The 24,737-nt window shown below is 44.0% G+C and overlaps 1 protein-coding gene across 7 annotated transcripts in view; it reads right to left on the reverse strand.

Annotated features, from left to right (window-relative positions):
* The window catches only part of LOC135374606 (uncharacterized), a 66,888-nt gene that overhangs the window by 14,204 nt on the left and 27,947 nt on the right, over positions 1 to 24,737 (reverse strand). Inside the window, exon 1 of one of the 7 annotated variants that reach the window (XM_064607548.1) lies at positions 9,902 to 10,001. The exons of 5 other annotated variants lie outside the window; for them this stretch is intronic. Coding sequence is in view for 1 of the 2 variants with exons in the window: in XM_064607550.1 (XP_064463620.1) it covers positions 18,067 to 23,763 (5,697 nt within the window). In the remaining variant the exon portion in view is untranslated. Of the gene's footprint in view, positions 1 to 9,901; positions 10,002 to 17,158; positions 23,790 to 24,737 lie in introns of those variants that run through there. One more of the 7 variants, XM_064607550.1, reaches the window with a different exon arrangement.

Raw genomic sequence — 24,737 nt, forward strand, 5'->3', positions numbered from 1 at the left:
ATGAGCGGTACACGTGTGAACGCCGGGTACTTCGACGCCAACTTGAACTCCTCGACCATAGACCATTCAGCTTGTCCAAAGTACTTGGCCCATGGAGCTCCCCTGAACATCAGTGCCGGGCTCTTCGCTCCCTTTTCGTTTTCATGCAGGCCACTAGACTCCTTGAAGAGCTCTAAACAGAACTCCGACCTGTCGTTGCTTCATTCTCACCATAATTCATCCTCTCATATTAACCACTGTGAAATGGGGTAGTGTCCTGTGGCTACCACGGGGAAACATCCCATGTCATCATCACTTCTTCATTTATTGTTATTGTTGTTGTTGTTCCCTACAAATGGCTCTGGGGACGGAGTGTCGTCTTTTTTTCTTTTTTTTTCCTTATTTGGCCGACCGCTTCGCAACCCGCTTGAAACGTGTCGCGACCCACAGTTATAGGGAACCACTAACTTAATATATCTACTAAAATATATCTACTTTCACGGACCGCTGCACGATGAGCACTAGCGTGGTGCGGCTGATCACAGACGGTTGCATTCGTTTCTAATACTCCTGTCAGACGTACTAATTTAGTGTCACTTAGTTGAAGTGCACTCCGTCCCGTAATGTCACTTTCACTACGCTCCTGCTACACGGTATAAGTAAGTGTCACTAAGCAGTCATGGTGATGACGATGGGCGAGCTTGAACTCCCACCAAACATCGGGGAGTGCAATATACTTTCTCGATAAAATCGTTTTTCTTACGTCTAGAAACATTTCATAAAGATTTTCTTCGCAGTTGAAGTCGATTTAATGTCATAAATATAATTGTTGGGAACCAACACAAGTATATTTATTTGACAAATTTTCAATCTTCTTCTTCACCTCTTTGGTGGTCTTTACTATGTCTTGCGCGTGCAACTGGCTCGCGATGTCAGCATACACTTTCGCGCGCTTGGTCCTCTCATGTTCTGATAGCATAGGTTTCTATCTCAGACCATGACGCCCTGTCTCTTTTGTCTTCCGTTATTCAGTGCTTCACTGCGGGTATTTCGCGATTTCGCCGGAAACCCTTAACCACCGTGCAATGTAAACAAATATGGCTGCCGCGAAGTGGATTACGACCTCTACTGGGCAGTCTGTGAACGAGAGTACCGGTAAATCACGCCAAAAAATCCTTACGTCTTTCTTATATAAATCAGCGCTGTCTTAACAAACTTGTCCAAATATAAATTCCGGTTGGGTTGTTTCTTTCCTTTTCCAAAAATAAGCATTTGTTACGCAATTCCTGCCGTGGAGGCTACGTACTTGATTGTTGCAGGCAAAGTGAAGTGAGTTTGGCGAACTCACTTCATCGTAAGTGTACTTTGCATCTAGTGTCACTAAAAGATGCCGTGTGACTCCGAAAGAATGACACTTACTGTAAGTGTACTCGCTGAAAGTGACACTAAATTAGTTACATCTGACAGGGGTATTAGTTCAAAGGCATAAGGATGTATGCCAGGATTTTCTTGTTATGAATCGCGGCACTTAGCCGTTTCAGTTATTTGCACTTTTGTATTTTAGTTATTATACTATTTGAGCTAAATGCCCACTCCGGCTGTTCCAGCATTGTCCCCTTCCTCGTCCGTGACACGGATGCAAGTGGGACCACATCCTCGACGGAGCGACCGTAGCTGAGGACGCTCTGTCCAGGTAGTGGGTCGGACGCTTCTTCTACAAAGGCAGATTATAGGGCATGTTGCGTAACTATACTAGAGTTTTTCCTGTGATCCAGGTACCATAATTGGTGACTTCGAGCTCGTATAACATCACTGAAGCAATGAAGCAGGTGGGCTGGTGTGGTGTAGTTTATTTATGTCCCTGTGTCTCAGGGTTAATTATGAATGTACTACATACTACTGAAAATCAGACATGTACAAGATACTCAAAAGTGTATTTAAGATAAGATAATAAATACTGACGCTAGAATGTAATTAAGATAGAGTATAAATACATGAAAATTAAAGTAATTAAGATAGAGTACGAAATACTTCAAGAAGTATTTGAAATACAATTAAGATACTATTTATCCTTGAACGGAAAAAGTCACTGGTCACTGCGGCAAATCGCCGCTATGTGACATGAATCACCTAAACCCCGCGTACTACGCAAGCAGTCCCTGTGTGATAGGAGTCATCTAAACACAAGTCCCAAAAAGGTGACAAAGAGATACCACATAACTCCACTAAGCATATGTGACCCAGAACAAAGCAAACTTCGAGCAGGTTCCTGCTCGGCGAGGTCAGAATTCGGCGTTACCACGTCAGGGCACACATAATAGAACCCTTACTCGCCAAGGATTAGTACACATAGGGCACGATCTCTAAATGGAGATTTCCAAGAAGGGCCAATGTCCGGATCAAGTCCGAGGGAATCAGGAAATTTCCACTGAACAAGCAAAATAATGAAAAGACGAGACACAGAAAGTTTGAGAGTCAGATGCAAAATATATAATTAGAGTATTGAGTAGAAAATACCATAAAATGTATTTTAAATAGAGTACAAATACACAAAACAAAAAGTATTGAGTAGAGTACCAAAATACCGCAAATTGTATTTAAAATACAGTATTTTAAATACAATACTCCAAATACGTACAAGTCTGCTGTAAATTTGGTTCAACAACGAACGTGTTAAGCAACAAACTTTTGTCCCAAATAAATAAGATGTGCAGAATACTATTGTTCTCGGTCCTGTGCTCTGAATCCCTTTTATGTACGTATGAAGACGCCGTGCAGTTCAGTTTCTATAGGCACTGTTTTTAACGCTAACTGTTCGCACTCACGAGGTGTTCAACAGCGAATAAAAATAATTCCGTGAAACAAAACTTATTCAAACAATAAGCCCTCTGACGCAAGGAAATACGGCTAGCCCGTCGCGTCTGTGGACTACGAAATGCGGAGCAAATTAGTATCGCTTAAAGCGCGGAGCTGCTTTGAGAACTGGAAGTTGCAACTAGGCAAAAAGGTTCTCAGTCGAAATCAAACTCGAAACTACCTTTCAGACAAATAGGCAATGTCAGAAACAGAAAACAATATATTGTCCTGTTTTGGCTAAATACAGGCACATGAATAGCCAACTAAGTGCGTAGGGGCACTGATGGCCAGTAGTTAACTACATGTAATTAAACTACTAGTTAAACTACGTGACTGTAGCTAAAAAGTAGTTATCAACTACTTGCAGAAATGTAGTGGCAACTACTAGTTAAACTACTATTTCGAGTAGTTGACTACAGTAGTCAGGTTACTGAAGGCACCAACTATTTCCGATTTTGCCGCAAGCTTTACGGCACGTTTGTGCTTCCGACCTTGAGCTACTTGTTTGACAAGAACGAAGGTGCAGAGAAATTGTGCCGTGCATGTGTTAAATCTGCACTTTTAATGCTTGTCCAGTGAAGCCTCATTTGCTGCGAAATAATTCTGCAACTTAGTGTATCGCGTAGGCACAGAAAGAATCTCTCCGCAAGGCTTGTATTTGACAATCGTAGCATATGGTTTGAGTCAAAGCTTGTCATTGCTTGTGACTCGTGTTTAGTTGTCCAAGAGCACTACCCGCTCCTTGCAGTAAAGTTTCTCCAGGAGCTGGAGCGCCCTCTACCAGCCACGTGTTAACATTTGGGGAGTAACTTTGGGGTGGCTCTCCTACTTTCCTTCGGTTAGACTTCTCTTGCTACATGGTATCCACTAAAGCAAAGCTTATTACGATCGCTCAGTACAACGCACCTTTATTTAGTGGCTCTAAGTTAGACAATGTTACAGTGCGCGTTCGTCATTTTTTGTAATGAAACAAGTATCAGACGCGACAAGCTTGCCAGGCAAACCTCACCGAAATTAAGGAGGAGTCGAATACTACTTCCAATTTCTCCCGTGGATTCGATATTTTTACGGTTGCTGTTTCTTTTTATTTATTCATCTATTTATTTTGTTTTATTTTTTGCGGTTTTGTAGTGGGTTCTATTTTTTCTGGTTTCTGATGGATGGGTTTGATGTTATCTTTTGATACATTCTTCGTGGAATTCGAGCGTGAGGTGAAATTGCGGTGCTACATGGTCATCCTTATAGGAAGGGGCCGTAATAAATAACATAGTGAGTTTTAGCATACCGTACGCTGTTGCCTTTGCGTAAGGGACAGCATCTTGGTTCTGCGCAATGCGCAAAGCCCTGCTTATGTCTTGTGCGTGCAATGAACCACCAACGCTGTCTCTTATGGGCGCAAAGGCGACAGCGTACGTTATACTAAAACTCGCTATTAAGTGTGCAGCAAAACACGCGGAAATCCACCCCTCTCATTACAGGGCTTTCTAAATGACAAGCTAAAAAGACCTTACATAATATTAAGGTAAAGGTGTCGTCATATCTACTGTTCAATTACAGGTCTAAAAATTGCTGCGTAGTTCTGAATTTTCGAAATTTCATTTTCGTTTCGAACGTTTCTCCAGAGTGTACTCTTAAATTTGTGCAATGAGCTCTCACAGACATAATTTCGTTGATGTCAGACAGCCACCAGGCCAACGAAACGTCAGCTCCGTATCCGTGGCAATTTTAATGGGAATTTGTTATCACCTGTACCGTATGTGAATAGTTTATGTAAACCCAGTGACCAACGTAGCTGTGACCTACCTCTCCGCGTGTTTGAACTCTGCATATCCACCCCCACCCCCCCGCGTAACCATAATATCACAACCGTTCAACCATAACATGACAATTCAACAAACCGACAACTACTGAGATTACGTGCGTGCGGAAATAGAATTTCGCAAAAGTCGACTATTTTGTCATGGTTCCAAGCCAGCACACATTGCGACAATGCCCCGGGACATCTTCAGCACTAGTCGAGTGATGTGCATTCACGGGTCATTGACCCTTTGACAGCCCTACTTTGTCAAAAAACATTGTCCAGGAAGTTCATGGGCCAGAAACCGTATCATAACAATCAACAAGTATAGAGCGGGAACAGCCGCAACACAGCCAAATCGCGTAGTCAAAGCAAGCGAGGATACGCACCCTTCACTACCCAACATTTTGCACAGCGCCGGTAGGGGACATCAGAGCCGTTTATAGAGAGAGTTTGGCCATTAGGAGGAGCCTAACTTGAATCGCGTCATGCGACGTCACTGCTGAACGACCTCCCTCTTCGCGCTCTATTGTTGTCCAGTCGTCAACCTGTTGCCGACGCCATGCTCATCACAGGGGTGACACAAACCCGCCATTGTTGTAACTACCCTCAAGCGGGTGCTTTTGGCAAAACTGCCATCTTGTCCTGGTCGCACGTCATAGAAAACGTCATTTTGAGGTCATGTGACTTTGTTTACATGTCGTATTGCCGCTTACCGACATATTTTCGCCGTCATAACACCCAGAGATGACCGTATTTTGCCAGCGTAAACTATGCGGTGCTTCTTCCGCAACATGGTAGCCCATTTCACCTTAGTTTAAGTACATCGCATCGGCTCGGTAAGTCTTAACGCGCGGTCGTCATCACATCTTTGGAAGTTGTCAACAATACGAGGCTTTATGTGTAAAACTGCGCGTTTTATTGCGAGATTATCGGATAAAAATAATTACCGTGATCGAAAAACATCCAAAACGTCGTCCAGAAACAACAACCGCATTGTTTACAAACGATTTGGCCGCCGATCGCGGGCGCCGCCATCTTTAAGGTCACGTGCGCCTTGACGTTTGCTGTGACGTGCGACCAGGACCTGTCCAGGATGCACTGCGTTCGCCCAGCTCGCTTTCGTCTACGGAGCAATACATTGGATGCCACCCCTGTGATGCTGATGCAAAGCGCTGGTCACGATGCAAGGGGAAGACACGTGCGTACGGCGTCCTTCGAGACCTCTTCGTCCTTGAATCCTTTCAGTTTGGTAACAAAGCCCCGATTTGACGGGCGCCTGTGGTCTATAAGCCGGCGACGCTGGTAGATTACATTGAGCGCGACAAAAGTACATGTCGACCAGCCGGTGAAATGCATCAAGATGGCGCCTACCTGCTGGCTGATAAGCGGATTTCGCTTGGATTCAGGCTTTTTGGGCGGTGCCACACCGACCTTGACGTCAAAACAGGCTCCGCCCGTGAAGCGGCAAAAGATCAAAAGATGGCCAAACTCTCTCTATATACGGCTCTGGGGGACATACGACGCTGGCTCCACCTGCCTGGTGCAAGGAGCGGACAAGGGATTGGTGTTGATGGACAACGTTAAGTAGTTATAGATGTAGTTAAACTACATTGCGGTACACTGTTAGAAGAAAAGGTATATAAAAGGTATAAGAAAGGTATAAATAAGGTCTACAGTACGACATTTATATCGCATCACCACTGTTTATACCCTGTTTAAACCATGTGTAAGGTATAGATCACTGATTCTATACCTTCCACGGCAGCTGAGGGTATAATAAAGTACTTCTATATCACGTTTATACCTTCAGCGTTTTGTATGCCTTTTCTTCCGCAACATCTGTGATCACATTAATTTGTAACGGCGACTATATCATCTCAGTTAAACAATAAGTTAATTTAAAAACATAGGCAGTAATACAGTAGCATTCTAATTATATTGGGTAGTGACATCTGGAAGCATATGATTTCATCCCAAAATAAATAAATTTGCACGCCCTCACTTCTCGAGTTGCTTCCCGGGCGAAGGATGGTCTCCACCATGTGTAGCCGCGGTGTGTTGTATATGCGCTGGGAAGCCGCCACTCCGATATGACGCTGAAGCAAATCGAATATTACCGTTTTCTTCAATTATACCACAAGGTCTTCAAAATATACCCTCTAGGAGGTATATGTTTATACCCTGAGGTGCAAATAATATACCTTTATGGAGGTATAAAGAGAGTATACCTTCTGGAAGGTATAGCGTTTATACCTCAAGAGGTATGCGCCCTGGGACAAGCCGTTTATACCCCAAAAGGTATAAATTTTTCTAACAGTGTAGTTAAAATGTTGTTTTAACTACCCCCGGAAGAGTAGTTCAACTACTAGTTATCTACTCAATCGCGAAGTAGTTAGTACTGATAGTTAAACTACTGTAGATGTAGTTAGTGGCCATCACTGCGTAGGAGCACGATCACTTCGGGAATCACACTATATAGTCACGTTGACTCTATATTCATGAACACGCATAATTGTGATGTTTCGTTTCGTGCTTCATAAGACTGGAAACAAACAGGGAAGGATAACGGACGTATTTTCGTTACCGTTTCCATTTTCGTTTCTGTTATCCGTTTCTGATACCAGCTTTTAATTTCGTTTCCGTTACGGTTTCCGGTAACGGAACGGCTGTTACAGAGCTGCGGGAGGACAGACTCTGGCACCACCCTGTTTTGCCCAAGGTTGCTTCGGTGTCACGCGTACACACTACACGAGTAATTTTACGTCGTTGGGATTCGCACATCGTGCACGATTTTTGAAGAAGTATAGGAGCATGTCTTCAGTCACTCTGAGTCCAGCAACCCAAGATGGGCGTAACCTCCATCCAATGTCGCATTCATAGGCGGCAGGGATGGGCAGTATTTAAATACATTGTAATTAAAATACTATTTAAAATATAAATACATGTATTTATATTTTATATTTAAATACAGACTCGAAAAATGTATTTATAATTATATTTAAATACCAACTTTCGGCTATTTATTCTTGTAAATACTTTATAAATACTCTTAAATACAGAATATACTGACTCATATCTTAAAGTCGCCCTGCATTTGACCTTTCGGGAAGAAGGGCGAGTTTGGGGCGCAATTATGCCGGGTTTGCGCCAGCATGCGCATGCGACAAACCATTTTAGATGGCGAGTTTTTCGCTGTTGTTGCGGACAACGGTCGTGACTACCCGATTACATTGTTCTACGAAGAATCTTCGTCAAATTTAATACGAGCATTTGTTCATCGGCACCTGTGGAGATGCTGTTCTCCTTTGCGAATCTGATTGTACGGCCGAACAGAAGATGCCTAAAAGAAGCAGTCTTCGAGAAATTTCTAATATTAAAATCGCCACGATAATCTAACAAATCAATGCTATTCTTTCTCGCTGATTTGTCCTTATGATCATAATTATTTCTCTAATTCCAGATGACATCTTCCTCACAGTATTTATGGTAGTAGTTACGGTATTTAAATACAGTATTTATATTTTGTATTTAAATACTCACGTTGAAAACTATTTATGAAGAGTATTTAAATACCCCTGTCAACAAAGTATTTTGTATTTATATTTAAATACTCAAAAAATGTATTAATGCCCATCCCTGATAGGCGGACGCTCTCGGTAGTACACAATACTGCCATAGCTACGGTGAAATGAAGAAACTAAAAAATAAAAATAAAAGATCATACGCTGTCATCATATGGTGCAGTAGAGTGCTTGTCACGAGTAGGCAAGCGAGTGATGCACCTTCGATGCTGCGCTTTGTTTCCATGCTCTCGTGTAGTATTTAGAGTATTACAGGGAATGGAGTCATTCAAATACAAAAATGAAATGAACAGTCACTGGGGGGGGGGGATATATTTATTAGACGAAAAGGAAAAAAAAACGGGGAAAGGTCAGCCAAACGGGACGTCGGCTTGCTATTCCAGAAATAAGAAATAATAAATAAATAAAAAGAAAAGATAAGAATTAAAGAAAGAAAGAAATAGGAAGGAATAAGAAATAAATAAATAAAGAAAGAAAATTAAGAAATAAGAAATAAAGAAAAAGAAAAAGAAGTAGGAAAAAACGAAAAACTACCAGATGATGAAAGAAGGATGAGGTAGATTAAAGACAAAGATGACAAAAAAAAGATGACTAACAAACGGTGAAAGAATGATGAGATGAATCACAGAAGATGACTTTAAAAAGAAAGCATGAGGTTAATGCGTTGAAGGGAACAGTCACTGAAATGCCATCGCACAACAGGAATAGTCATTACCCGAATTCAATACCGGTGATAATTTTCGTTTCCGTTTCTGTTTCCGGTAATGGAGAACAGTGGTATCCGTTTCCGTTACCGTTACCATCTCCAATTTCGGTAATATACCGTTTCTGTTTCCGTTACCACTACCGTTACCCTTCCCTGGAAACAAATACAAAAATTGCCGACGAAAATGGCTCGTAATCGAGTTAGAAGTGACAGAGATTATTATAAGGTCATATGCCCTGTGTGGGTAACGCTGCCACGTCGTCAGAAAAGATAAATTTCGAGTGGTCATTCACGTGATGCCTTCGTGGGTTCTTATCGTCTTATCAGTTGTTTTCACCTGCAGGCTACCCAAGGCGAGCATTCCTAGCCAGCAAATGTGAAACTTAGCACTCTATAAAAAAACCTCAGAGGGCAACCTACCGACAGTTGTTCGGATAAAACACCACAAGAAATCGTAAGTGGTGGACCAGTAAGATTGTTCTTTACTGCGAATGCTACACAGTGCATCGGACGATAAGAGGACAATGATGGGCGTACTATATGGATGTTTATGGATAGTAACAGCAATGACGAAGATCGGATTTAGTCGTAAAATATGAACCGAAAAATAAAATAAAACGAACCAATATGTGGGAAATTTTCGGTGCGAAATCGGCGAAAGTGATGATTTAAATTAATCCAAAGAGAAGCAACGTTATGCGTCGGTGATCACTAGGGTACGTAAGTAACGTTCTGGGAAGTAGCATGCGTGACTTATTGTGACAGCACACCGTAATAATTAGCTGGCAGTAGAGAAGTAACACGATAAGCGAAGATAGACACAAAAGAATTTGCTCGCTAAAGATACGCCCCCCTACATTGATTAAAAGCAATTTACGAAGACAGTAAGAACAGTATAGAAATCTCATCCAACCACTACAATACTAGATGCAACGCAACATTGGTAATACTGAACAATACACGCATTGAGGATCTCACCTCACTTTAGACTTCCACTGATGATCATGTGAAGATATAGAGATCCATCGAACACCTGGCGAAGTCTGGAGCGACGCTTATGGGAGACCTGCCTATGTAGGAGTAGAAGGCCGATAAGGCGTTATCAGCGTTATCATTCACCGCGTCTTTGTTTGTCGTACGAGTAAGTGTCGCCTCCTTGTGTGAGAATGTGGGTTTAGAATAAAGTTGTGGGTTTACAAGTGTTCTCGTTCTTTTCTTTTTTTATTCCGTATTACTGTCTCGAATCAAGTCTGGCTATGAGCGTCGTACAGATGTGAGCAGATGGAGAGAGGACAGCAGGAAGGAGTGGGGGACAGGGGGGGTGAGTATGCGTCCTTGGCCTACTTCATGGGGAACGATGCTGACATTCGCCTGGAAAGTCTGCCGAAGGAATAAAGTTACACGACTACGTGCAAATATTAAAGGGTCGGGATGCTCTCATATAGATAGGACTCGTCGTATCGCTTTTTTTTTTCAGAGTAATGACGACAACTATCTATTATTCTACTTACCACACTTAGAGGGGCAAAAGCCCTTTAACACACAGTTGTTTCCATTCCCATTCGCGATTCCAGTGAACTACAGGTGGCGGCCCAAAATTCCGAGATAAGCGGACGAAAGGAGGTCTCCCCGAGCGTCAGCTTGTTTCACTTTCATGAAGAAAAAACAACGACCAGAACAACAACGAGGAGATTGGGGAGAATGATAATATGAGGTCAAAACTTAAAACGGCAAATAGAGGTAACCGTGAAAAAGGATGATGATGATGATTCAGGTTTTCTTGGCGCATAAGCAACGAAGGCCATAATGTTCCAAGACAATGAGAGAGAGGGATTTTGGGTTTAATGGCACAAAGGCAACAAAGGCCATAGAGCGCCAAAACTATGGTGAGTGTGTGGGAGATGATGATGGCCAAGACAATGATAAGGAGCACTAAGGAGTACTAGTTAAAAGTAGAGTGATTCATGATTCAGTTAAGACAAAACTGCACAGTTATAGAATAAAAGGACATAAAAAGGTAGAACTACAATGCGTTAGAAGACCAATGTCTTCAAAGAAGCTAAAACCCGTTCCAATGGTAGAAGAGCCTCATCCCCTAGCAAAAGGGACGGATGTAGAGGTGGGTGTGGTAAGTGTAGAGCTCGTGAAAATGGTGAAGTCAATGTGTTTCGTATGATTGACGTGTGATAAGCATGTGTAGGACAGACATCTCGTCGCATCGAGCACCCACAATTCGCGAAATTTAGTGGTCGCGAACACGGTCCGTGCCCCCGATTCGCGAACAATTAGGGGCGCGAAAAAAAAAAAGGGTTTTACAGTAACGAACATAACAGTGTTGAACATAACAACGAGTCAGCAAGGAAAAATAGCATTTATGTGTTAGATTATCACGGTAATTTTAATATTAGAAGTTTTTGACTGCATCACTTAGGATTCTTGTGTTCGGCCGTACAATCAGATTCGCAAAGGAGAACAGCATCTTCACTGGTGCCGATGAGCTTGCATTAAATTTGATGAAGATGCTTCGTACAACAAAGTAATCAGCCGCGACCATTGTCTGCAACAACAGCGAAATATTGTCCATCTAAAATCGTTTTTCGCCTGCATGCTCATAGCTCGAACTCTGCGTGTTCTCGGCATTTTAAGGCCGAAGACTTTAGCACCGGCGCAAAGCGTAAAATTCTCAGACGTGGCACCGTGGCTACGGTACCTACGTTTAGTGATCACGAAGTTTACACAGCCTTGCATCTCCCACGAGTGCAAAACGAACACAAAAAAAGCACCAAAAGGTAGCGTCGCAGAAAAGCCACCGTCAAGAAAAATTCTCAGAGAGGCTTCTATCCGAACAGCATAATAAAGGTTAGCAGAGCATTGTAATGGCAAACCGCAAAAGAAGAAAAGAAGTGTAAAAGTAAAATAAAAAGGGACCAATACGTAGGAAAACAAAACAAGCAACAGCTGATTTAAAACTGAAGTGCTTGCTTATACAACAAATTCTGTTGGACGTCGTAACAGGTGTCAGTCATCTCTTTGCCAGGAACAGTTTCTTCTTACGGTCGCATTCACCCATTCTCTGTAACTGCCCTGTATGTTAACACGGAACGCCTCTCACGTGAAACGTAAAGTCTGAACGCGCTTGCGTCTGACAATCATAAACGCATGATAACTGGCCCAACACGCAAGGTGCTGCTGCCAAGTTTATGTGTACGATGTACGGCACATAGTTCGCGAGTTTCACAGTTTTACATGCCACCTACGCTTCACAGCACAGCCTATTTCTGAGTATTTAGTTTCACAACTCTTAGCTCTACATGAACAGAGAACCTGCGACAATACACAAACATGTACGCACGAAGACTTAACCACAAGGACCACTCATATTGCACACAGCTGAGCTACAACAGGCGCTCTTCTGGGTCTCGCAAGTGGCGCCCCTGGAGGGCGCTCCGCGCGTAAATACGGCACTTCCGCCCCTCGAGGCGCGGACGGAAGTCCCATAGGCGAACGGGCGAGTGTGTTATGGTCGTGTAGAGGCATGGAGGAAGGAAAGCTTTCCTTCCTCCATGGTGTGCGCCGCCGCGCCGATGCGCCGCCGCCGGATGTCGGGGCCTCGCCGTCGCCGCCGTACCAAAAACTGTCGGCGCGCCGCCGCCGCCACCGCCGATGTTGAAAAATCGGCGCGGCTGTGTAATGTGCCCATTTTGATCCACTTTCGATAAACGAATATCTCCCGTACCTAATATTTTGTTTGTTTTTCTTTCATCTTAGGTTCCAGGCTTCATTTGTGGTGTTTTTAGCAGTGACAATTTCATCTCCTGATATGCTGTTTATGCTTTAGAGTTTCGTTTCATAGTCGACCCTGGAGGCACACAACTCCAGGAAAACTTGTCATTCAATTCTTGCAGGTTGTTTGCCGGTCATCCACCAACACCATAGCACTGGTCATTATCCATATACAGGGTGTTTTGTTTTTTATTCGTCGCAGAATTTTTGTTAAAAAATAGCGGGACGAAATACATGCAGCTTTTGAGTTGGTCATGCGAATATTATCTCGAAGAAAGTATGTAACTATAAGATGATTAATTACCCCAAATTCATGAATTCTGTAATTAAGGAATTTTGCTTAAAAACGGGATAGCAGAACGGAAGATACTCATCGTTGAAAGCCATTCCATGTTTAAGAAATTCTTAAACGCGCACGTGTGTTGAAATATCCGACGCTGAATGTCGCTATGCAAATGAGCCGAAACAAGAAGTACGCCATTTCCGAGCGCAGAAATGACGCGACTTTCGCCTTATCTGGGTTGGAAAGCGGTCTACCTGACAAACAGATTACCGCCTACACCAATCAGCTCGATCGCTCCAAAGCACTTGATCCTCTCACGTGGATTGCCCGTCGCTCTTTCTGCGCTCGAAAAGTGCGTAGCAAATAGTGCATTTTGTGTGTGCCGGCGAAAAGCACATAGTCAGAGAGGGTGTTTTCAATCGTTTCAAGCGTTTTCAATTCTTATAATGCGCGCGAAGCATGGCAGGCTCAACCCACTCGTTCTGGACAAGTTTATACTGTAAAACCCTTTAATTTCGCGAGACCTTAATTTTTGCGAATTTTGCGAATCGAGAAAATTCGAGGAACTCGTGGAGTGCGCGAAATTTAGTTGTTGCGAATATATCCCTACTCGATTCGCGAAAATTTAGGGCTGCGAAATTAAATGATTTTACAATATTTATTCACGATAACTACAGCCTCTGCAAAAATACTGTTCAGTGACGTGGTGGGTGCGCCTTATGTCATATCGTTTGCTAACGTTCGCATATTTATGTGGTTTCCCAAAAAGAGCCACTGGATCAGTGGACAGAGCTTTCACGCGTCGCCGTCCTGTGAACATTCGATTAGCCCTCGCTATAACTGTTACGTGTAGTTGCCATTAAAGGGATGGCTCGACGTTCTGATTATCTAGCTATGTTGTTTTCTCCAGCGCTTAACGCGCACGTAACGCGCCCAGTCGAAGTTCTTGGTCGACGACCTTCTTGAAGTGCTTTACTATCTCCTAACGTTCCTTTGTGTGTTCGGTTTTCTTTCATAATACTATCCAGTGCTGACGCGCTTGTTTGGTGCAAGGTACAGTAAATACTGCCACCGTCGCGTTGAATATGATGGAGAAAATACCCCCGCTCTGAGGTGTTCGTGCGTCCCCTTTGGAGAAGATAACATATTGACAGCTCACGGGGCGCACGCCGATATGACAGCATCGGCGTGACGCCGCCGCCGCCGGGCTTTCAACGTGCTCTACGCCGCCGCCGAAAAAAATGCCCACGGCGCGCACCTCTAATTGCAAGTTGCAACAGAACCGTTCCACGGTGCTCGCTCGGATGGCTCGGATGGAGAACAAAGGAGAATGTGATTTCTGCGTCGTGAGCTGCTTCTGCTAATTTCCATCTCGATTCTGTTGAACTTCGCCTCTTGGAAGGGTAAGCCAGTGGACCAACTTACAGTTCGAACGTGACTAATATGTGACTGAACTTTTCCTTGAAAATTTCAGATTTGGCTTTCTTCATGCTGCACTTCCAATATTGGATCTCGAAATGTCCCGAGATTCATATCGTACCTGATCATCTTAAGAAACGCGGACTGCAGATTGTCATATTGTCTGTCCATTGTGCGATACCTTGTGACATTGAAACATGTGTATACGTGTGAAACACTTCCCGACAGTGTGCTCGAGATGTTTTCCATTATTGTGTCAACCTGGATTAGAGCCCTGCACCATCCGCGGATGGAAGCGGATATCCGCAAGATACTTGCGGATTCGGATGAAAATTTAACACTTTCTGCGGTGTGCGGATCGGATGCGGATGGCGCGAGGTCGGATGCGGATACGAAGGCAGCGGATCGGATGCGGATATACCGCGTGCTGTCATTTTTCCACCAGCGCATATTTGTATTGCGCGCCGACAGCAAGCGCATGCTCGGGTTCACCTTTGACCATGCACGGCGGCAAGACGGGAGAGGAGGCATTCAGGCGTCTCGAACCGCGCGAGCACCGACGAGGTAGCGTTCCACGCGTTCCAGAAGTCTCTCCATATCGCATTTGTTGAAAGGTTTACCTTTGCTTGTCATCATGACTGAGCCCTTCCGTGACAGCATGGAGGCATCCGAAATTATACCAACATGCTTCCGGCGGTCTTTACGCGTCTTTCGAAACGCGCGGATTTTGCGGATCGGATGCGGATGGTGCGTTTTGCTCAGCGGATCGGATGCGGTGTAAGCTGTTGTGTATGGTGCGGATGCGGATGCCAAAAATCTCATCCGCGCAGGGCTCTATCCTGGATATGCCACTTCAAGGTATGTATTTCCGTAATAAAATAGTGTGTTGCTCAATACCTCATTGTGTGTGTGTGTGTGTTTTATGCACGTCGCGAATGTGTGAGACTGTTTCAGTTTGGGCTTCGCTGGCGGCATGATTCCGTTGTCAGGTTGGAAGCTTGAAATGAGAACTGACAATGTTTGACGTTTGTCTGGTCTCGTTCGTACGTGGCGAAGGCGCATCGTATCGCATGTGTACCTCATGCACGAAACGGTATGTGCGCGGTACTTCATATTTTATCACGTTAACCGTACATCTTCAATCAGAAAGAAGAAGATAATGTACCTGATGTTCGTGTGGTACGTAACCGTTACTGGGCGTAAAGTGTAAGCTGGAAACTGAAGTGGACTCATTAGCAAGTGGTTCTGCAAGTGGAGCCATTTGCAAATAGGTCCCAAAGTGGAAAAGCATATATGTAAGTGGTTTCCGAAGTGGAACCACTACCAAGTGGTTTCCAAAGTGGAACGGCTTCGAAGTGGATTTTAAAGTGGACAATTTCCAAGTGGTTCCACTTGCAGATATTTTCCACCTGGTATAGTGTCGAGTGTACAAGCAACATGTTCAGGCTGGAGATTCCATCAATAATATCGTTAGGAAAGAATTATTTTAGAAAGGAAGTGATATTACAATGCGGAAGCTTAATCACATGGATGTCGTTCAGACGAGATGAAATGTAGTTAAAAAGCGATAGAACTTGCGTAGTCTGTTTTGTCTGTCTGTGTCCCCCGCACTGGAGTTTTATCGCTTTTAGAAATCTAGTTAGCAGGGACTAGGAGACGATCGCCAGCGTTTGTGTTGTGATACATTTTATGGAAGAGACACCGCCTGGCTATCAACCGTCTTGACTTAGAAGATCAACGTCGAGGTTTTTTCTTTATACGTGAAACACTCGCGTCTCTGGAATAGTTAGATGTAATGAAGCACATTTTGAACTGACTCTAATGCTTGAATTAAGTACTCTTGATGGGGATCCCATATGGCCGTTGCGTATTCGAGTTTGGGCAGCACGAATGCACGATATGAAAGCAGCTATGAAAGTGATGTGGTGGGAGCACAAGATGGCTGCGAAAATTTAATTTGGTAACTCTAAACATAACTCTAAAAACAGCACGCCATCAATGGTCCCATATCGGTCCAAAATTGGCAGCCAATATAAGTTACGTTGGTCCAGTATATAGGCCGTGCAACAAAGGTCTGGTAATACACCAATGAAACTGCCAATATTGGTCCAATGTTACAAGCCCGTGGTGAGCCAATGAAGAATACGAATGCCCTGTAGCTATAGTAACTGCCACTCCGGTCTAGTTTTAATAGGTTTGAATGGCAGCACGACAACGGGAAGGCATCACAGTACAATGCATTATTTTTTTTCTCTTTCGTCTTTTTTCTTATATTTACCTGTGTAGGTACTGAAACATTGCCATGGGTAGCACAGTGGTGAGAATAGGAGGAGCCAAGATAACACCACTTATTGCTCTTCATTGGCTTGATTGGCCCCCATTAGGCTCACTAGAACAGAGACAGTGCCAATATTGTGTGCTGCTCGAGTAGTTAGAATCCGCAAAAGTAACTGTAATAACAACTAAAGCACGCATCCCGAGCATTCACGAGCTGGCCATAACTATAACTTGCGTCCCCTCGAAACACGTATCCTTGTGGCTGCTATGAGGCCCTAGGACATGTCCTGCGCTGTGTGCGAGCCGCAAATTCTGATTCTCGCTCATGATGAAGAGGAATAGCAGTCTCTGTTCGAAATATATGGGCGGCTCTCCTCCTGGGACACTTCCCTTCATCTTTGCTTACCGGTTCACTGAATTTTCTCCCCATCTGCATCTCTTGATGACATCTAAGTGGACACATTACTTCCAAGGACAACTGCATATAATCATTTAATCGCACGTACACAAATCCAATTTGTAACAGGCATATTTGAGTCAGTCGAGGTTCCTTTACACGAACCCTGATTACTTCAAAGTAATATGTTCCGTAATCTGTAACGATAACTGGAAAAGCAATTTGGAACCCGTATATTTATTCGGTCGTAATGAAAGTACGAGTGTATCACACATGTGTTTCGCTCGACAATATTTACTTTACACAACTCTGCAGCGGAGTGAGCGAGAGTTCCAAAATAATTTGAATTAAGCCTTCTCCAATGTGCGAAAAACACTTAATTTCATTTGCATTTGACACCAAGGGCAGTAAACTTAGGACCCATATCTCCAGTGTTGAAGCGTATCACCCTGCTAGATGGATTCAACTTCACACATCTTTCGAGTAACATTGGTGACAAGCCATTACCACTCTAAAAAGTATAACACTGACCAACTTTGTTTTTTAAGAATGTGAGATTCAATCGCTGTATGATAGTTATCTCTAGTCTACGTGAGATGCACTACATAGACATAATCGCACGCAGCCGTATTCTAATACTGTGGTATATCATAGCTAACCATATAACTAACACATTAGGAATAGACACATTTTTTACACATTTTCAAATCACCTACTACGGAACGGTACTTTATAACATAAGGAACAAGAAGAAACAAAACGCATTAGTCATAATCACAATCACAAAAAATCAGAGAAGTGATCTTTTTTCTTTCATTTTTGACACTGGATGAATATTTGTGCTTTCTCGGATGAAGGCAAGGACTCAGTATACTGCTGTTGATATCTCTATTAAAACTTCCATATCGCCTTCGGAGCTCGTGCCCATTGACAGCTCGGTGCCACTTGGTGCTTAACCACAACCGTTGCCAACAATCGTCAGCATCATGAATGAAAGTCCCTCAAGCGAGTCCATTTCTGAAGGAAGCTACCCAATTCGGGATCTTGGCTACTTCGAAGGGCTTCTTGTAATAGTTTGCCTTCATCATCCTTAGCAGAAACATTTGTATGAGGAAGCAAGAGAGGAACATATTTCAGGCGTAGTGATATCTGAGTCTTTGTTGGACGCCAGAATGAATCACTCTGTACATAATACTTTCGAATGCGGCTGAGTGTTGCACAGAAACACCTATCTACTGCCTTGACATCTGAGTGGAGTACCATCAGTTTCAGACAAAGCGTAGTTCTCATACTCGTATAGTCCTTATAAAATGACAGCGGGAAAATAGTCAATAAACTCGCTGCGTCATAATCACAAGAATATGGCAATAATGTCACCAGCTCTTCTCTCATATAATCATCTGCACACATTCGCGTTGGTGAATCGCCTACTAAATCAGGACAGTTAATAAGAGAGTGAGGGATGAGGCATCTCAGAACATTCATTTTCCTTCTTTCAGCGGAAAGAGCGCAGCACGTGGAACCGAACATGTCGCGCATATTAGGGAATGAGTGGGGAAGAAGGAAGTTCACGATATCAACGGCATCACTTGCACAGGCCCAGTGAAGAGGTGTCCATCCATACTTGTCACGGGAACTCATTCTAGAGCGGAGTAATAACAACTTCACAACGTCCAAGTCTCCTTTACAGGCGCACACATGCATTGGTGTCTCTCGATCCACATTGATCACGTCCACTGATGTATAAAGAGGAATGAGAAGCTTCACCACATTTGTGTGTCCCTTCCTCGCGCTCAAGTGCAATGCAGTGTTCTCTCTTTCATCTGTAAAGCACACGGATGAATGGGAGAGGTGGATCTTAACAGCTTCCACATTTCCTTCCTCTGCTTCTATTAGCAACTTGATATTGCCATCGTCGTCGATCATTTTCGCGTTGACATCGTCAATGTGGAGATCATCGGTGTTATTCATGTGCGACCATCCCCGATATAGGGTAACGATGTCCTCATTTTTTACTCCACGTTCTACATAATCCTGCTCACTGAGATTTAAATGCGGCAGTAACAGCTTCATGTAATTAATGAGATTTTCTTCTTTTATCTCACGTAGCTTCTTCTTGGCCACATCATGTAGCAGTTTGCGGCTATCAGGATCACCAGCGATGACATCTAAATGGAGGAAGACATGTTTCAGACACGAAATTTCTTGTTGGAAATCCCTGTTCATCCGCACAAACACATAGCTTCTGCTGATCCGCTGTGCATGCCTAGGGTCACTGTGTCGCAAATAAGGCCATACAGTTTGCATCACTTTCCTTACACCATCATTCGCCCAGACGTACAACGGTGATGAGCCGAAAGTTTCAGGTGAGTTTACGAGCAAGTGTGGGATGAGACACCTCACAACGTTGGACTTCGAACTCGACAGATACCCCCAATGTCTCCTAGCAAGGTCTAAGCACGTTTCTCCTTCGTAGTTAAGCACGTGCGTATTTGTGTGAGGTACAAGAAACGTCACAGCTTTAAGGGAATGAGAGTCGGAAGCCACATGAAGCGATGTGTTCAGTCTCATCTGATCTACGTCATATGTCCGAGTGCGAAGGAGTAACAACTTCATGGCCTCCAAATCATCTCTCTTTGCACATATATCCATCGGAGTGTGTTGCTCATAATCGAGAACATTCACTGAGGGATAAAGAGGAAGAAGTAGCCTCACAATCTCTGCATCGTCAGCCAAGTGCAAAGGAGTTTGAAAGCGTCCATTTCTATTGTTAACGGATAAATGTGCGAGGTAAATCTGTGTTGTCTCCAGATTTCCTCCTTTCGCACTAATGTGCAACATTGTGTTTCCATCCTTATCAAGAATTCCCGTATCGCAGTAAGGAAGGAGCATTTTACAAACAGTCTCAGACTTTGCGTAAAAAAGGACAGTTCTATTGCTACTGTCTGTAAAACTATCAAGGTTTCCAATTACCGAAGACTCTGCAGAACATCTCACGCTTCGTTCCTTGCGTGATTCTAATTGGTCCAGGATGTCTCTGTCTAGATCTACTGTACTCTCTCTCGGGGACACATAGCTCAGATACACGTCTAAAACGCCTGGTAGGTTGTGTATCACGGCTGTGAATATAACTCGCTCGAGAAAAAGTCTTTTTTGCTCGAAGGTTTCACATGTGCGCAGATTTTCGGTAGAATGTTTCACTGCTTCCTTACTGTATCGTGTGTACAATATGTTGAGTCTCTCTCTCACAGCTGAAGTCCCAGTCCGCAAACAGTCCATCCACACTCCACCGCGTTTCTCGTCCCATGGACAACTCAGCTCCGCGTACCCAAACGGTAACAGTTGAAAGAAATCATTCTGAATTAGTGCATCATCCATTGGAAGCCTCTTCAATGTTGCTTCATCAGAATGCAGGGCTGCTACGTGCAATGGCGTCCTTGCGAGCTTATCCACCTTCGACATGTCCTCTCTTTTGACACCGGGTTGCTCAAAATATGAAGCGTCGTTGTTCATCACAGCAGAGTGAAGTGGACAGGACTCAGACGCCAGTCCATCGAACAACACCATTACATCCTCGTAGTCGTCTTTACCATACAATTCTAGGACTTTTTCCCGGTAGCTCGATTTTGTTCTTATCTTTGCCTTCTCCAGGAGATAGTGAGCTACGAAAAATTCGGCGAAAGTCTTATGAGCGAACTCAGGAATTCCTGCGTCGTTAATTCCATTCACGAAACCTTCTTTCAGACAACTGTCACCAGCGCCTTTGATCAATCTTCCATCAGGATCTAACTTCTTTAATTCGTCTTCATTCAATAATATTTCCAAGGTATCCTGAGGAAATATACACTTCATAGCGAGGAGACAATGGTTTGTGTAGAATGAAGACTTCAAGTCATGGCTGTCCCCTCGCACATCACTTAGGGAGATGTTTTCCTTCATTTTTTCTTTTCTGTGTACAAGGTGCTTGTATTCGGCAAACATCTTATACACGTGTACAACGTATATACTCCTGCCACCAGCAATGCCAGCAGTATTAAGAAGTGAAGAGCAAATGTCAGACGCTGTAATTTCTCCATTCTTCATTTCGGCCATCATACGAAGTAGGAGAGGGTTTCCTAGGATTGTTTTGTTTTTCTTCTGCAAAGAGTTATACATTTGTTGGAACATACGCAAAAATTCATCATTCCTTGTGCCTGAAGTTTCTCTTTCGCCCCTATATTTTGCGAGGAAGTAATCCTGGTTGTTATCAGAAAAAGGATCAAGTTGATATGACACCGTGTGCAATGTATCTTCTACATGGCGTTGAAACACAGTGCGAGTAAAAACGTATATCTTGTACACTTTGGTTTTAGCCAGAAACAGTATAAGATCCACCACACGCTTGCGGCATTCCTCGTTGATTTCGTCGAACGCATCTAAGATGAGAGCAACTTCGAAAGGGCTTCCATTGTTCAAGGTTTCCTCGAACAAGACAAACTCCAACCCATCTTTTTGTACTTGGCACAGATCCGCGAGATATCCCAGACAAGGCGACACAGTTTCAACTGATGCCATTCTCTGAGGAAGGTCGACGTGGAGAACCCACCTCTTCTTGTCTTGAGTTTTTAACTCTGTGCACAACCGAGATGCCAGCATACTCTTTCCCATACCTGGTGCACCAGAGACTATGACAACCTTCTCGTTTACGTTTAACAAGGCGTCCTCGTTGTAACTCTCACTTCCCGTCATTGGAAGGTGACTGAGACGACCATTTGATTTGGTCCACAAGAGTCTCTTATGAGGTTCGTCGAACTTTAGCAGGTGCACTACTTTGTTTCGGAAATGACCATCTTCCAGGAGAGCTTCGTAGTCACATGGCTCGTGGACGAGTACAAATTTCTCGAAATTCTTTAAATCCTCCTTGGCCTTTGCCTCACAACCGGGAGGTAGAAGTGTTGCGACCTGATTGTGTGGACAGCCCAGAAGTGCGAATGCCTCACTGTCGTCTTTTAGATTGCATTCCTTCAAGTTAATTTCCACGGCTCTTCTACACTCTCTTTTCACGTAATAGTTCTGAACACGTTCTTCTAGTTCATGAAGAGGAGGTCCCAGGTCAATGCTCTCTGACTCGCATAGCTTTAGGAAAACAGCGGTGTCTACGCAGTGTGAGAAGGTGTCCATATTTATGACCTCTGGAAGCCGTGAAACATATTGACCTTGAAGTTTTACGACAGAATTTTTGAAAACTTCTTTTTTGCAGCTATTCGTGACATGCTTAAAGCGTGCTTCGTCGATCCTGTGATCTTCGTGCACCCCGGAAAATAATGCACCTTCTTGCACTTTTTTTATCAAGTTTTTTTTCTCACTGTCTTCCACGAGCAAAATGACTTTAGTTCCAGCCACACGGGACACGTCACTCAGGAATGTAAGAGTTTCTATAAAGTGTGTGACATTACGAACTGTCACGAGCACAAATGCACATTTGTTCTTCACTAACACATCACAGTCCAGCGTGGGGCAGCTCTCGTGTGCTTCAAAAAACAAGTATGGTCGACCAGTAGATTCCACAGCGTTGTGAACCATTATTTCGAGAAGCCTCAGTTCTGGACCCGTAACAATGTGAAGCGACCCCTTCTCCCAGAGACTTCTACTTATTGGTTTCTCGAATTGGACATTGAGTTTGCCAATATCGCAAGCTTTGTTGAGTTTCTCGTTTTCCCTTTTTATCTGTTCTGCTTCTACGGATGGAATGCCATTCTGAATGTATTCCCGCATGTCCGGTATGACATGTTCCTCGAAAAACTTTCGTAGTTTCGGTACTTCCCGTTCCAGAACCCTATTTCTATCGTCGCAACCATATTGGGCCAGTATGTGAGGAATCCGTACAATTAGCTCTTCTTCTTCATCATCGCTGAGAGCTAGTTGGATGAGATCATCGAGTCCGTGTTTCCTTCCTTTTATGTCATTCAGAATGGCTCTATATTGCTGTTCTCTCTCTGTATCCCCGCGGAAATAAGGCAGGCAATCATTATTATATACTAGGCGAAGTGCCATATGACATAACTCGTGAATGACAGTTCCACAGGTTTCTGCTTCTGTAGTGCTGGCCCCGATGAAAACTCTTTGTTTGTTGCAGAAAGTGAGACCGACTTCACCTTTATTGCTCCGTCCCGTAGTCCGCTGAACGCTCTCACTGTTGAAGTCGAATAGTACTTGTAGGTGCGGTGCTGTTGCAGCCACTTTCAGAATATTCCTGTTTAATTCGTCACTGGAGAGGTGCTCGAACATCTTCTCCAATCGCTCATTGAAGTCATCACATCTGGTGACGCTCCGTGATTTGCTTTTCAGATAGTCGATGTAAGAGTCCACGCGTTCTGTGGTGTAATGCCACTCCCGCTGAATTTCAGCTCGGTCAAGAGGTGTGAGACGTTCGTAACACGATAATTCTACGTCGTTCTTCACTCTGCAATCACGCGATACTAGCAGAGCATGAATGCGGAAAGCTTTCTCTTCAACAGCTTTGTAGCGAGCAGATACATTTTCATCGGCATCTAACCACATTTTCAGGGCAGGCACAGCATCCAGGCACTTTAGAACACGTGTCTCATCTCTGTCCACTATGGCTCGATGCATTTCCTTCCTGACCTCCTTCCAGTCTTCTGACGTTTCCATCTTCAGATCAACTACAGACGGTGAAGCCATTCTTCTTGAGAAGAGACGACAAACTCCTGCAATTTTGAGGGGAAATTAGAAACACGAGCACATTGATCGAAATAATTCATCGAACACAGGCTGGCAATGTACGATCGTTACGTAACATGTTAGCTTGCTCCTGCTATGAAAATTCAACAGTGTAAAAATGACTTCTTGGTGTGAATTATGTTGTTTTGTGTTGTTTAAAGGGACTATGAAACGATTTTTTTCTTCGTTTCGTTCGAAAGAAGGCATTTTTCTGAGTCTAGAACCGAAATTTTACTTTCGTCGCGCGAGCGGATTTCTCGGGAGCGAATTTAAACGGAGCGGCGAAGGGAGGACAGCTAGCGCCGCGCCGTGGCGAGCTACCGAGCGGAGACACAACGGGCAACTTGACGCGACCACGGCCGGCTCAGCAACACGTCATCGTGACGTGTTGCCGAGCCGAGGAATCCCGCCAGGAGCATGCGCCGTAGGATCCCGCGTATGCGTTCATCGGGACTGGAAATCTCCATGACAGCAGCTTTCGCGCGATCGGCAGATTTCGGCAGTGGCGGCAGCCACAGCGCGAGCTCGCGGCATTACTTGCCATTGTGCAACACCGGTGACGTAACGGGGAACCGAAGTGCGGTCCGTACAGTTACACCATCGGCAGAGAAATATGCGCGGGAGAGGAGGAACGCGGAAGAGACATTTCCAGCGCGCGCTCCTCGCAGAGTGGAGCGATTTCGTCCGGAAAAATTTGTGGCATATTAGTTTCTCTGCGGGAAGAACAGTTTCCATCGAAAAAAAGTGTGGGGGTTCGGGAAATTTCATAGTCCCTTTAAACATAAATCAGATTGTTGTGGGGCTTAACAGCGACATAATGGACGAAAGCCGATTCCACGTTAATGGAGATGTGTCAGTAGGACAAGGGCTGAGTAGTAGGTGAGTCATCTCTGAATAGGAAATTAGCAACAGCACCTCTCAAAAGATCCAGTGGC

This window comes from Ornithodoros turicata, unplaced genomic scaffold, assembly GCF_037126465.1.
Source record: "Ornithodoros turicata isolate Travis unplaced genomic scaffold, ASM3712646v1 Chromosome86, whole genome shotgun sequence".
Classification (NCBI taxonomy): domain Eukaryota; kingdom Metazoa; phylum Arthropoda; class Arachnida; order Ixodida; family Argasidae; genus Ornithodoros; species Ornithodoros turicata.